Source organism: Pipistrellus hanaki (genome assembly GCF_964339955.1).
Source record: "Pipistrellus hanaki genome assembly, chromosome: 8".
NCBI classification, from domain to species: Eukaryota; Metazoa; Chordata; class Mammalia; order Chiroptera; family Vespertilionidae; genus Pipistrellus; species Pipistrellus hanaki.
Genome location: NC_140510.1, coordinates 62,184,678 through 62,199,588, shown reverse-complemented (window position 1 = coordinate 62,199,588; position 14,911 = coordinate 62,184,678). Strand labels below are relative to the sequence as shown.

The 14,911-nt window shown below is 40.5% G+C and overlaps 1 protein-coding gene across 1 annotated transcript in view; it reads right to left on the bottom strand.

Moving 5' to 3' along the window:
* Positions 1 to 14,911, bottom strand: part of COL4A4 (collagen type IV alpha 4 chain) — a 110,705-nt gene that overhangs the window by 29,900 nt on the left and 65,894 nt on the right. The window contains exons 29-36 of the mRNA XM_084892913.1: positions 13,782 to 13,943; positions 12,535 to 12,705; positions 11,755 to 11,898; positions 8,563 to 8,670; positions 7,544 to 7,725; positions 6,659 to 6,722; positions 4,046 to 4,120; positions 273 to 380 (exon numbers count right to left, since the gene is read on the bottom strand). Coding sequence (XP_084749039.1) covers positions 273 to 380; positions 4,046 to 4,120; positions 6,659 to 6,722; positions 7,544 to 7,725; positions 8,563 to 8,670; positions 11,755 to 11,898; positions 12,535 to 12,705; positions 13,782 to 13,943 — 1,014 coding nt within the window. The remainder of the gene's footprint in view (positions 1 to 272; positions 381 to 4,045; positions 4,121 to 6,658; positions 6,723 to 7,543; positions 7,726 to 8,562; positions 8,671 to 11,754; positions 11,899 to 12,534; positions 12,706 to 13,781; positions 13,944 to 14,911) is intronic.

The window sequence follows — 14,911 nt, the reverse complement described above, 5'->3', positions numbered from 1 at the left end:
GGGAAAGGGGCGTCATCCCTTTGTGCCTGGCACCCTGTTAGGCCCTTTATAGGTGTTGACTAATTTTACTCCTAGACCACCCAGGGAGTGAGGACTAGCTCCAATTGAGAAGGAAGGAAGGAATGGGAAAGTTTGGGTGACTCGTTCAAAGTTACAGGTCTGGGAGGTGGCAGAACCAGAGCTGAACCAGGTCTGAGTGAAGGCTCGTCCTTTCTGATGCAACACGAGATAGAAACGTGTCTGGGAAGGTTCCAGGCTTGTTCCCAAGGTACCTGGACACCCTGGTGGTCCGGGGAGGCCAGGCAGTCCTGGTCTTCCTGGTGGTCCTCTGGGCCCTTGAACACCGGTCAAGCCCTTCTCTCCGGGAGCTCCCGAAGGCCCTAAACAAAGAAAGATAAAAAACCTGAGAGGTTGTAGATGCTCTTCAAGACGGTGAATCTATAAAACCTCCAACTCAGCCCTTGTTATTCTTTTCTAGTCTTACTTTCTTTTATATTAACAGTTTTTCTACTGAGAAGGTAACATTAAAGAAAATTAAAACAAAACAACTATAATCCCACCACCCTAAACAATTTTTATATGTATACAAAGTGCAAATAATACCCACAATTTTATATTCTGATATATTTTTTTTAATTGGCATTGAATCTTAAGCAATTTTCCAAGTTTGACATCATTTTCCTAATTATTGTTTTCAAGTGACTGGCTCATAGCTTACTGAGTTCACCTAAATTTAATTAATTGATGCAAATGTTTCCTACTTTTGGCCACTGAAGTTTTTTCTCTTTGCTATCATGCATAATGATTTTTATACATCTTTAATACATTTTTCTACTATTACATTATTTCCTTAGAAAAGTTCCTAGGAGTAGAATTTCTAGGTAACATAACATTTTGGGTCTTTTTACTAATTTTAAAATGCTGAGATCTTTTAAAGTAAATCACAGACATCATGGAATTCCATCCCTAAATATTTCAGGAGGTATGTCTGAAAAATAACATATTCTTACATGGGCAAAATAACATTGTCACAGCCAAGGAAATTAATAGCAATCCTTAATATAATCTAATACTCATTCCATACTTGAATTCCCCCAACTGTCCCCTTAATGTCTTCACAGCTGGTTTGTCCATTCCGGGTTCCATTCCAGAAGCACACATGGCATCTGGTGGATATATCTCTTACGTTTAAAAAAAAAAAATCTACTACAGTCCCTTTCTCAGGACAGTGACTTGAAAAGAACAGTTCAGTTGTTCTCTAGGCTTCTAGCACAGACCATTCAGCATTTGGTTCTTGATAGAAGTTGCTAAATGGTTTGGACAAGTGCTGCACCAACCCACTTCACCCTGCAGACCCACCCACACTCATCCTTGCATGCCCAAGAGCTGGGCAGGCACTCACCAAGGCCTTTGTAGGTTGTTGGTTTATTTTCTTGTTAGTTTAGTAAGGATGAAATAATACTCCAGACTTACATTAAGTTACACTTCTTCGATTACTAGAGAAGATGATCATTTCCCTGTATGTTTATTTCCAATGTGTGATTTTAATACAATCCATATTCATAGGATAAACTAACAGTCTGTGCTAAAACAATAACTGGTTGTATCCACAAATAAAATATAGGGCTCTGTACTGACAAACCCATGGTAAGGGCGTAGCCATTATTTGTTATAACACACACAAAATAAGACTATCTTAGTTGATACCTGTTCCCAGACCAATTTAAGACCTTGAGCCTCTCTCTGTTGTTTTATTTACCCTGAAAACATTCCTGGAGTGAAGGTAAGGCAGCAGTATTCTCATCTCCACATGAGAAAACTGTAGTGAAAGGCTTGCCTCCCCATCACAGCTGAAGTATGAACAAAACTTTTGAGTTTATTGCTACTGTGTTTTCTCTCTGAATTGAAGGGGTGGTGGAATTGGACAGTACAATCCTACATAATCCCTGAGACAGCAGCCAGCTCAATAGCTTCTTGCTAGGCTCATTCAAATTCAATGCAGCTCTTTCCAGTCAATGGAAATCACATATGTAGGTGATAAATAACATAAGAGAACTTCAAACTCTGAGCTGGTAAATAATATAAGATGTCATTTAAAAATGTTTAACCTAAAGCTATGGTATACAGGATAGGGAACAATTTAAATGGTGCTAACCACAGGAGACCAGGGACATTATGCCAAGGCAAATTTTGTTGAAAAAGCCTAAGTATAAAAGAACTCAGGTTTATGATTTTAAAATTAAAATATTAGGTAATATAAAAGAGCTCTGAATTTTATTGCTTTCAGTTTATAAAATTTTACTATCTTCAGGGTTCACATAAAGATACAAGTAAATGCCAAAACCGGGTTTGCTCAGTGGATAGATGTCAGCCTACGAACTGGTTCAATTACGGTCAAGGGCACGTACATTGGTTGTGGACACAACCCCAGTGGGAGGTGTGCAGGAGGCAGCTGATCTATGTTTCTCTCTCATCAATGTTTCTAGCTCTCTATCCCTCTCCCTTCCTCTCTATAAAAAAAATCAATAAAATATACTTAAAAAAAGATACCAGTAAGTGTAGAAAAATCTCTTAATGCTTTGTTGACTGGTGATGATAGTGACAATGACATTTTACATTTATGTAGCAATTTTCAGTTTACAAATTGTTCTCCAAAAATCTCATTTGATCATCTGAGTGATCCTACAGTGAGTATTGGGCCAATTTACAGGGGAAGACACTGAGCTCAGAGATGATAAGCAATTTGCCAAGACCCCCATGCACAGTAATAATAAGGGTGACTTTGAACCACTAATTTTCCTTCCTGAGACCTCTCACTCTGGCACTTGTTAAGAACCCTCATAGTGCTAACCTTGAAACTATTTTCTCCTCCAAATGTACACTTAGGCTATACCTTTCCGTTAAAATATGTATTTGACCATGTCAGAGGTGAAAGGCCCATATGAAAGAGAGTGGGAGATGAAACCATTGCAATTGTTAGCTTTTCTGTTAGACTTCCATTTGAGCAATCATGCACATAACAACCAAGAAATAAAATTTCCCATAAACTTCTGTTCAGATGTTCTTTCTATTCCATGTTCTATGGAATAAGCATGGCTATTGCCAGAGAGAATTTCAAGCTAGTGCATAGAAGAATTAAAATGAAATACTTTTATTTACAAGGTACCCATGTACATACAAATCTGGCTTCCAACCTGTCCACTGTCAGCATAATGACAGTGGATAGGTTATGTAATCAGTCATCTATGATGGACCTTGTTCTTTCCATGCAATGGGTATCCTTTTGGGTGCATCTTTGTACACTTGTCAGATGGATGACTTAAGATAAATGCCTATGGAAGAATGACTAAGTCGAAGAGCATGCATTTTCTGTCAGCTGCAGGTCATCAATTGTAGTCAACCACAGCCTCCTAGACTGGAGGGCAAGAACTCACTGGTCTGTCAGTTCAGAGGGATTGTACATCAGTTGTTACTGACAAAGCAGGTACTATTCTGAAGAACTTAGATTTGTCACTGGTGATGAGGTTTTACATTTTTTTGGTTTGTTTTTTAGTAAATTAGGTATTTCCTAAATAAGTGATTTCGGTGATATATTAGCAATGGCAGGTCTCACTGGCATTCACATACACTTTTCTAAGTAGGAAAGAAAGGGCTGAATGAGAACCTGCAGCTGTACTCAGTGTGAGTGGTTATTGCTGATGTATCATTTTAATTAGAGAAACTGCGAACTGGTCCAAGTTTTCATTGCTTTCAATAATCATTGTCAAAATCTGGGCACGCCTGATTGTATTGTCATGTCAACATCATTGGTCCTGGGAACCATGGTTAAAAAAGATTGTGAGTCCCTGGGGTATAATCCTAATGTCCTTCTCAGCCAGGGATATGATGCTGTGTTTGTACATAATCCTTCTGACGTGTGTCTTAGTGGCAAAGGAGGAAGAAAATACTAACATAATCATCGCTGACTCAGAGGATAAAGTAATCATTCTAGCTTTCAAACCAAATACATTCTTTCTGGTTTAATAAGAAAAATATGTAGCTATACCTGGACATCCAGGGCTGCCTGGCTCACCCTTTGGACCGGGTGGGCCAAACTGATTTGCAGGATCCCCTTTGTTTCCTATAATCAAAAGCACATAACATTATTTAAGAGAATTTAATTTTGTCTCATACAAGTAACTTAATAACTTCTATGACATTTGTCTCTTAGTGTATCTTCAAATATTCCAGGGAAGGATTTTTGAAAAAAGTTATTTCTTTTTCTACATAAGAATAAATGGAAACATAGATGAAAGATGTATTTAAACATACACACACAATTTTATAATTGATAACAATCATGGGAAACTATAAATCTTAATAAGTTTAAATTTTTAAATTCCCTAAGATAGTTTCAAATGTAGGCATCTATTTAAGAAATTCCTTGGCATGGTGTAACTATATCCTGATATTGTTTTTGAAACAAAAAGAAATTGTCAGTTTCAGCTGCTGTAGTCACATTTCAAGCTCTCTGCAAGGAAGCTCAAGTTAGTGTTCTTGTAAAAACAAAATCACAAAGTCACACTTGATTGATGATTTCACAAGAGGTGGCACATTCAAAGGCCATTGTGGGCAATGACTCCCACAGTCCCGCAGAGCCATTCCACACTGTCGAAAGCTTCCAGACACAGGACACCAACACTGCTTTCTGAAGGTCCCACCCACCCCTTGTAGAAGGCGCTCTCCCAGCTGACACTACTCATAGTGGTGGCTAATTACTTGAACAGTAGGAATCTGGCCCTTCCTTGGTCTGCCAATCTTTCCTTGAGAAGTTGTATTAAAAAGTGAGGATTTGAAGTAGTTGCTATTGAGGAAGAAAGCAAAAAGATTTTCATAATGTAGGTTATCATAGTACCCTGATGTAGAGCATGTTGGAAGGCAATCAGACATTTCCAAAAAGATCCGGAAAAGATACCAAATAGAGAGTGATGAAAACCAGATGGTAGGCAGGTAAGTGGAAAACTGACTATGGAGAATGACAGGAAAGTATCAAGAGAGAACCATGACTTGCTAAGGCCCCGGGTCTGTTAGCTTCTGGTTTCCTCTCCGGGCTCCATGAGACACCTTTCGCTCCAGGTACCTTAGCGCATTTCATAACATAATATAAGCATGAAGGAAATAAGAAGCAGGCTTGTACTTTGAGAGACATAAAGGGACTATAATAAATTGACAGGGAAATAGAAGAGGAGTGAACTCTGAATCCTGAAGCTATAAAATGTCAAAAGTTAAATATGAAAATTTCCCTTTTTGTAACAATTTCCAAAGAAGAGAGCTATATTATTCTTTCTGGATAAATGTGTGCACGGCCTGTTTTCACAGCTATGATCACATTCTTTATGTAGTGTCTGTCAAAGGGTAAAGCATGTATCATTGGAATAAAGGAAAATATTTTAGGTGGTTTAATAATTAGTATTTTACATTTTAAAGGTGTGTTTTTAACTGTATTAAAATAAAATCTAACTGCATATCAAACCTCTGAATTCACAGAGAGTAGGGTGTAAAAAGTGAATCATTTTAAAGTAAATTTTAAAATACATTAATCCAATGGTTTAGAAAAAAATGCTAAGTATAGAAAAACAGTAAAAAATATTAAAGGTTTTATACAAACACTAGAGGCCCCATGCATGAAATTCATACAAGGGGCTCGGCCTTCGCAGCCCGATGTAGCCTTGGCCGGAACTCACAGCCCTGGCTTCTTCCAGAAGGTCATCCGGATGGTTGTTCCGCTGTTCGGTCTAATTAGCATATTAGCTCTTTATTATATAGGATTGCGATGTAAGATAGCCTGATTTCTGTTTATTTGTTTGTTTCTATGGAGAAAGGGTTAATGAACTCTCTCTCTCTCTAAAGACATTTTTGAGATTGGGTCAACTTTCTATTTCTGTTTCCTGGAAACATGACAAAAGTAGAATGTAGATTGTGTTACAAGGCACACGGTGAACTAAGGCCTTTAGCCTGTATTGTAAATAAAGTTTTATTGGCATTTAGCCATGACACTGTGTATTGTCTTTGGCTACTTTTATTCACAGTCAAGCAGTTGTGACAGAGACCACAAACTGAAAATAGGTATTATCTGGCCCTTTGAAAAATATGTATTTGCTGACCCTTGACTTAGGGTAGAACGTCACCCAGTTGTACATTACCTGTGGCTCAGAAATTCTTCAGTGAACTATTAACACCTGGTGGGAAGTCATGGCTTTGGCCTTTGTGTGCTGTGGCTCTTGTAACCGAGACTCTAAAAGCTGTACCTGTGGAGGCCTTCGAGGGGCCCTGGGCTTCGCAGCCAAGGGTACAGTGTGCACCCATGTGGATCTGGTCTCCTTGCACTTGAGCTGTCACTCATAGAACTGCAGTTTTCGCAAGGACAGCTGCAAGGACTCCCCTGAGGGGAAAGCCTGGTGTGCCCTGCAGGCTTGCTTTCTATCTGATACTCTCAGATCTGGATGACAACTGTGGACAGTTTGGGTTTGAGTATTTGACTACTAAGAAGAGTTTGAAAAGAACCCCTGAGTGTTGCAGTTTGTTTGACTATGTGTTGCTTTCATGCAAAAGGTGATGGCTCCCAATGTTACTATGGACTATGAGATTAATGGCTGGATGCTGTATTTCCAAACCATACCTTTAGGTCCTCTCGTTCCATCAATTCCTGGAAGTCCGGGGGTCCCTGGATAACCTGGATCTCCCTGATAGATTAATGAAACAGAACTAAAACCTTAATTTGGCTTCACACACAAATGACGCAGGCATGACATGATCCAGCTATAATTATCCATAACCGATTTGGTGCTTATAATTTGCAGTGGCAAAGAAATTTGGAAATGCATTATAGGCATACTACTACATGTATCTAGTTTTCAAAAGCTGATAAAACTCATCCAGAATTGGAGGTATCAGTACCAACAGGTAGTAATAATTCTCTATACTTGATTGCAAAACAGTAACTGATTCACATAACTTGAGTTTTAAGTTTTAAATGAACAAGTTGACACTAAATAAAATATAATTAGAAATCATCTCATACCCAAAACTTTAAAGCCTAATTTATTCCCAGAGATGGGTAACGAATTATACATTTTAGAGTTGTGATGTAGGCTATTATACATATTGTACCTCCTGGTTTCTCTCGGGGTATTTTACTCATAATTATAAGGGCCAAGCCATAGCAAAATCTCTAATATCTGCAATTGTATATGAAATCATTTCTCAGATGACTCTTTAGTACACAAGCAGTCGTGAGGTGAGTCTCTGTGGGCCTGTTATAACTATGCCAGGGTTAGTAGGTGGAGTAAGTGACCTGGTCACCTATGTCGTGGGAACCAGGCATTGGTCAGAAACCATAGTTACATCTTGGCCTTCAGGAAGTCTTCATTCTTCCCTTGACCAAACCCTTAATTGTGAAAACCAGTGAAAGGGCTATGATGTCCACCGGCAAATTGTGACTCATCGGCATCCTGAGAGTAAAAGGTTTTATTATTGCTCTCCTCCCAAAACAGCAGCCGCTTACCTGATCACCTGGAAATCCCGGAAAACCAATGATCCCTCTGAGCCCAGGGGAGCCCGGAGGGCCTGGGGGTCCAGGAGGGCCTGGCTGCCCATCTCTACCAGGCTCTCCTCTGTGAAGCCCCGGTGGCCCGGGTCTTCCCGGCTCCCCTCTTCTCCCTGGCATCCCAGGATGGCCTTGGTCACCTGGTGGAGTGAGAAGTGTTAGGCCCAATTCAGAGGAATTCTTGGACTAGGATGGGGGTCTTGGTCCTACTTTTAGGAAATGAAGCCAAAGGGTTTGAGAATTCCAATTCCTGCCCTAAATCACAGCGTGATGGCTTCTGGTTTCAGTGACCTGCCTGTGAAAAAAGCTGCCCAGGAACAGCCCCACGGATGTCCCAGGTAGGAACCAGTGCGCAGGATCATTTGCGCCAATAAACTCATTTTACAAACGAAGAATTTACTCTGAGAAGTTAAAACATTTGTCCCTAACAACTAGGTAAGGTGAGAGCCAAGGCAAGAACGCGGGTCTCATGCAGATTAAGTCTGAACTTAGGAAAGAGAACCCAAATATGGAGGTCAAGGTCCTTGCTGCGTGCTGGTTCTGAGGCCAGCAGCACGGGGCAGGCAGTGCTGGTTAGAAAGGTGGGTTTGGCCCAGCCCTGCTGATTCAAAATGTGCCTTTTACAAAAGCATCCCAGATGATTCATATGAACATTAAAATATAGGAAGCGCTGATCAGAATGACTGGGACAATCTCTGTGATCTTCATTTTAATACCCAAAACGGCGGTCCTCTAACCCTGGAACAATATGTTATATGTATCTCAGGATTGATACTACTTTGGCATATCCAAATCTATAAATACATATGAACTTCAGCTAAGTTTCTAGCATTAAATTCACTCGTGCACATGTATGTCTACAAAACAACCTTTCCTAGTCTCAGTGTTACTGGGAAAGTTGCCTAATAGACATGCTTGCTTGAACAATCTGTGAAGTTAACTTATTTGACAGGGTTCAAAAAAAAATGAATGTTTACCTTCTTCTCCTGGGACTCCATCATCTCCAGGAGGCCCAGGATCCCCGGGTTTCCCTTTCTTGGTAATTATAGCCATTTCTCCTTCATCTCCTGGGGGTCCTCTCTCTCCTTTGGATATTCATTATGCAAGAGCAAAACAAACAAGCACCACACGTGTGAGGCCTCCGTTGTCACTTCACATCCTGTTTGCAAATCCCCACTTAATCTACTAAACCGTATTCATGTTTACGGACTGCACAGGAGCAACACTGCTGGTTGATTTCCTGAAGGACTGGCCATGCCTTTTACATTCGTCTCCCAACTGGTCCAGTACCAGGGTCTGGTGGACAATGAGAGCTCAGTGAGGGTTTGCCGAATTCAACCAGGCTGGTCTGTTTTCGGTGAAAAAAAGACAGGCTTGCAAAATTCCAGGTCTAAAATATGGCTCTTTATCCTGTAAAATGTGAATTGCCCATCTCATATTTTCCAGTTCCCTATCTTCCCCTTCCTAGCCACCCTATATTATTTTCTTCACATTAAGAGAACAGACTCTTACCTTAATGTGGTTCTCCACATAGAGAATTCCAAAAAGTAAGAAGGGCAAATGATAGATCTGCCTGATGTTAATAAAGACTGTCCATTGTAAAGTGCATCAAAATGGGCTCCTACCAGCTTGGTGAGGACCAATTATTAACAATTCAAGAATTTTGGAAGCTTTAAATCAGCCATGCTGGGACTATTTATGCCTCAGCAGGAGTACTTATACCATGAGATCAGCAATCACTGCAAGTCATGGCATTTGTTTACAATTTTAGTCTGGAGAGCCAGTTTATTAGCACATCACTAGCATTCACATAATTGTTCACTTTTTTAGTGGGATAATTGTGTAGCATGACAGCATAGCAAACGCCACTCAATCTCAGCTAGCAAAGACTGATTCTGATTCCCTGATTCTGCATAAATAATTTACAGGCTAATAAAACAAAAATAATAGCAGATTCAATCAACTGAGAAGTAAAAGTAAGTTTTGAATGCACTATGAGGCTATTTGTCCAAAGGGCTTTAAGATGTTTACCTCATTGCTGAAAATTGACAAGTATTCATTCTCAACACTGGGAATGAAATGGTACCTTCCTTCATTGCAGAGTCAAGGCTAGAGATGAAAGTAAATATTCAACATGGAAGGAAGCATTTAAACCAGTGATCTCAAAGTTTTTTATTTTTATACCAATAAAAACTTTTTTTTTTCAATTACAGTTGACATTCAATATTTTTGTATTGAAAACTCTTACTTTAAATGAAACCCAGGGAAGACTAACTCAGAACCGGACAAAAGTGAACTTCCATTTCAAGGCTGCAAACTCCAGCCCCAGGGCCAGATCCTGCCTGCTGCCAGTTTTTATACAATTCATGAGCCATGATCAGTGTTTACACTTTTAAATAATTGGAAGAAAAACTCCAAAACAAGAATAACAGTTTCTACCACGTGAAAATTAAGTGAAGTTCAACTTTCTGTTTCTATAAATAAAGTTTTATTAGAACACAGATTGTTGATTTTTTTAGATGTTGTCTCTGACTTTTTCATGTCTCCAAAGCTCAGTTGAAGAGTTACAACAGAGAACATACTACCTATAAAACCTAAAATATTTATATCTGGCTCTTTACAAAAAAGGTTATTTTATTTGTGAAAGAATTGAAACAGAATCTGGGTGCCAAGAGCCTGCCAAGGTGAGAAGGCTCCAATAAGGTTTAATCTCCAGAATTTTTAGGGAACTCAGAAAACTAAACAAAAGGAAGATAAACAATCCAATAAAAAAAAAAATGGGTAAAGGACCTAAATAGACACTTTTCGAAAGAGGACAGACAGAAGGCCAAGAGACATATGAAAACATGCTCAAAGTCACTAATCATCTGAGAGATGCAAATCAAAATGACAATGTGGTACCATCTCACACCTGTCAGAATGGCTATCATCAACAAATCAACAAACAACAAGTGCTGGAGAGGATGAGGAGAAAAAGGAACTGCTGGTGGGGATGCAGACTGGTGCAGCCACTGTGGAGAATAGTATGGAGTTTCCTCAAAAATTAACAGTGGAACTTCCATTAGACCCAGTAATCTCACTTCTAGGAATATATCCCAAGAAAACAGAAATACCAATCAGAAAGGATATATGCACCCCTATATTCATAGCAGCACAATTCACCATAGCTAAGATTTGGAAACAGCCTAAATGCCCATCAACAGATGAGTGGATTAGAAAACTGGTTCATCTACACAATGAATACTATGCTGCTGTAAAAAAGAAGGAATTCTTATCATTTGTGACAGCATGAATGGAACTGGAGAGTATTATGCTAAGCAAAATAAGCCAGTAAGAGATAAATATCACATGATCTCACTCATTTGAGGAATATAATGAACAACGTAAACTGATTATCAAAAATAGAACCAGATGCCGAGACCGGTTTGGCTCAGTGGATAGAGCGTCGGCTTGGGGACTGAAGGGTCCCGGGTTCGATTCCGGTCAAGGGCATGTACCTTGGTTGCGGGCATGTCCCCAGTAGGGGGTGTGCAAGAGGCGGCTGATCGATGACTCTCTCATCGATGTTTCTAACTCTCTATCTCTCTCCCTTCCTCTCTGTACAAAATCAATAAAAACATATTAAAAAAAAAATAGAACCAGAGCCATAGAAGCATCGAACAGACTGTCCGAGCTATGGGAAGGTGGGGGGTTAAGGGGTAAGATATCAACCAAAGGATTTGTATACATGCATATAAATATAACCAAAGGAAACAGACTGGAGGGGGGGGGGGCGGTGAGGGCATATCCGGGGTGAGGGGAGGTTGCTGGGGAGAGGTCAATTGGTGGGGAGGGGGAAGGAGATTATGTAACACTTTAAACAATAAAAAAAAAATTTAAAAAGATGAGACAGTTCTCTGAAAAACAATAGCTATAAATCAAAGCACTTGTTCATTTTTCTTCTATTAGCAGAGCAATTAATTTGCCGGAGTTTAATGTAATAAGATTGAGAGGGAAGGAAAATGAATTTTGTTTGAAATTTTAAAACCAGCACCACAGAATCAAGAGGAAGAGGGGAATCCAAGCTGCAGGAGAGTCACATTTTGGTTTTCAGAGGTTATATTCATGGACGGTGATCAGACATCGGAAGCAAACCTGTGCTGCCAGCCCGTGCTGTTCACTCCCTTTACCTTTGGCACCACTCGCTCCCTGGTCTCCCAGGGCACCAGGCCAGCCCTTCTCTCCGACTTCTCCCTTTCTGCCAGGATGTCCCTTGGGGCCAGGCTTCCCTCTCTCTCCTGGAAAACCGGGCTTGCCAGGCAGCCCCTGAGGTCCTGATGAAATAAAAGCGTGAATGTTTAAGAAAACGTTTCAAAGGCTAGTGTGGTTCCTAGATCTGCATTCCCAATGTCCACCCAATGCACACTCCCACCTGACTCTGAGTTTGCATTGAAGGTGAGCTGCCATGATTAGCCTCACTCTGTGTAATAACTGGGCTCTCCCACACCACAGATCTCAAGTCTAGGCCTTCCTACAGATCTGCTGGGTGGGTATGCCACAAGGTCCTGACTGCTCTTTACCAGGGCTACTTCTCAAGGTAATGTTTGCAGTGAACAACCTTGATGTATGATCCCAGAATAGGTTCAGAGAACTGTGTGAGGGACGGGGCTGGAGAGAGGGGGGGATCCATCCAACATAGAAGCATATAAGCCTTGACCCTACAATTTACCGGTTCTACCCAGTTCATTGGGCAGAAGGGTTAATGGATTCTGTGACTCCCATCTACCCAAACATCCTGCTACTGGAAATATCAATACAGAGGATAAGAAGAAGGGAGATATCCCCAAGGGCAGGGCAAAGTGGAGCTCATTTAACAGAACATTCTATAGCGTGGTCACACCTAACAGGCTTCACTTGGCAGTGGGTTTCACGTTTATAAAATGAGGAAATAATTAAAAAGTGCTACCCACCCTTGGGGCCTGGAAGACCAGGTAGCCCATCATCCCCAAAGGGGCCTGGAATTCCTGGCGGTCCTAGCGGTCCATCTTTCCCTGGCCTTCCAGGGTCTCCTGGGAGGCCCTTCATCCCAGCTGGTCCAGGAGGTCCCATATCTCCTCGCTGTCCTTTCCAACCTGGGGCACCTGAGACAAAGCACAGAGACCAGAATGTAGGACAACTGGAAAGTGGCTTCACACACAGGCAGGGCAGTCATGGTAGCTTAAATTGCATATCTATGGCCAAGGAAACAAAATTGAAACAGTTTTTATCAGCTAAAATAAAACTAGCAACTCTCCATCATTCTACAATTATGTTTTGGTTTTTTTTAATCTGGCTGTTCTAAAAAGAAGGACAGGAATATCAAATATTTATTAAAGAAATAGTTCCCAATAAGGAGCATGAGTGAATATTATAAAAAGTTTTGCATGGGAAATGGATAGGAGTTGAAAACCAAAATGTAATCTGTATGTAGTCTTGGGTGTAGATAACTTGCCAGGTCCTTCCAGAAGCTATGACCCAGCAAGTTTTGATCAGGATGTTAACTGAGAATTGTAGAAATCAGAGCAACATTATCTGATATTACTGGTGCTGGAAATAAAGCTAAGGCGGCAGGTTGTGCCTCAGTCTCCTGTGGATCCTAAGAGAGGGCACCTTCCTGCATTTGGGTAAATGCAATGGGATTTACATAACAGGTGGCAGTCTGAATCATGAAATGAAGATCATATTGGAGATAGCCCCCAGAACCTTATTGAGAAACACTCTTTCTCCAGTCTCTCCCAGTTCCTACAGGTCTTGCTGGGTGGGTATGCCAAGGACACAAGGACCTGACTGCTCTTTACCTGGGCTACTTCTCAAGGTTATGTTTGCAGCGAACAACCTTGATGCACAAGATAGCACCTCTCCCAATGCAGAAAGCGGGTTGCTCTACAGGCATGTAAACCAGTGGTTCCCCAGGCTCAGAGCTCCTCTCAGGTACTGCAGTCAGCTCTGTGCTTGGCATCTATCTAGCGCCTTTTATGTCGCTGCAGAGAGACTTGGGTGAGGTGGGAAATGATACAAGCCAACAGGAAGCTCATGCTTTTACGTTCTGTGCCGTGAATAATGAAGCTCTTCCTCTCTTACCCAGAGGGCTTGCTTCTTCCAGCTTCTGTGAAAGAGCAACAGCAAGCCAGCTAAAGGCCCAGGCCCTTCACAGTCCTTGACACCTGCTGACACTTACCTGGACTGCCAGGAGCCCCGGGGAGTCCTGGTTGGCCTGGTGATCCGGGAGCGCCTCTTTCACAGGAATGGCCAGGTGAACCAGGGACACCTGGAAACCCAGCACTTCCCTCTCTGCCTTTTGGGCCTTTGAGACCCGGGAATCCGGGCATGCCAGCTGACCCTGCAATGAATGGTACAATCCATCTGTGACACTCATGGCATAAAATGACATAGATGGCCTAGCAGAGTTCGGGCCCATCAGTACCAGAAGCCAGCATTTTGATCCTGACTCTGTGCTCAAATGAGTTAAATCTCTGAATGAATTTTCTTTTCATAGAACGTGAGCTCCAAAGAAATGGAAAACTGTGCATGGCTAAAAGAGTTACTTGGTAAGGTTATATGGACGGCAAAGAAGTTGTTTATGCAAATTGAAAAACCACGGGATTCTTCCTGATTTTAATTAACCTCTAACATTGCAACAGGCTTCACACCAAAACTCCACAATGCTTACAAACCCAATTTGCACTGTAACAATTTGCATTTCGTAATATATTTCATCACTTGAGCTCTCAAATTTCTATTTATTGAAAAGGCAGTGCCATAATCTTCAGAGAGAAAAACAAACCCCCAATAATTCCACAGCCCAACCAAAAAAACTTAATTTATTTTTCCATGTTTTCTTTACATTTTGTTCAGATGCTTACATTTTTAAAGTAGTAGTCACAATGCACAATCAATTGTTAGATTATTTTACATTGCATATCAATCTGCAAATGTTTTCCATTTTGTTGTAATCTTTACAAATATAATTTTAATTATTAATGCTAATAGGTAATAATATTTCTTCTTTTGAGTGTGTGTGTGTGTGTATATGCTACTTAACTCTCTTGTGAATACTACTACAGATGACCCTTGAACAACTCAGATTTGAATTATAAGGTCAGTTTACAAACATATTTTATCTCAATAAGTACTATAAGTGTATTTTCTCTTTCTTATGATTTTCATAGTAGCATTTTCTTTTCTCCAGTTTACTTTATTGTAAGAATATAGTATATAATGCATAAATATATATAAGATATAAAATCTGTGTTAATTGATTCTTTATGTTATCAATAAGGCTTCCAGTCAAGAGTAGGTTATTAGTAG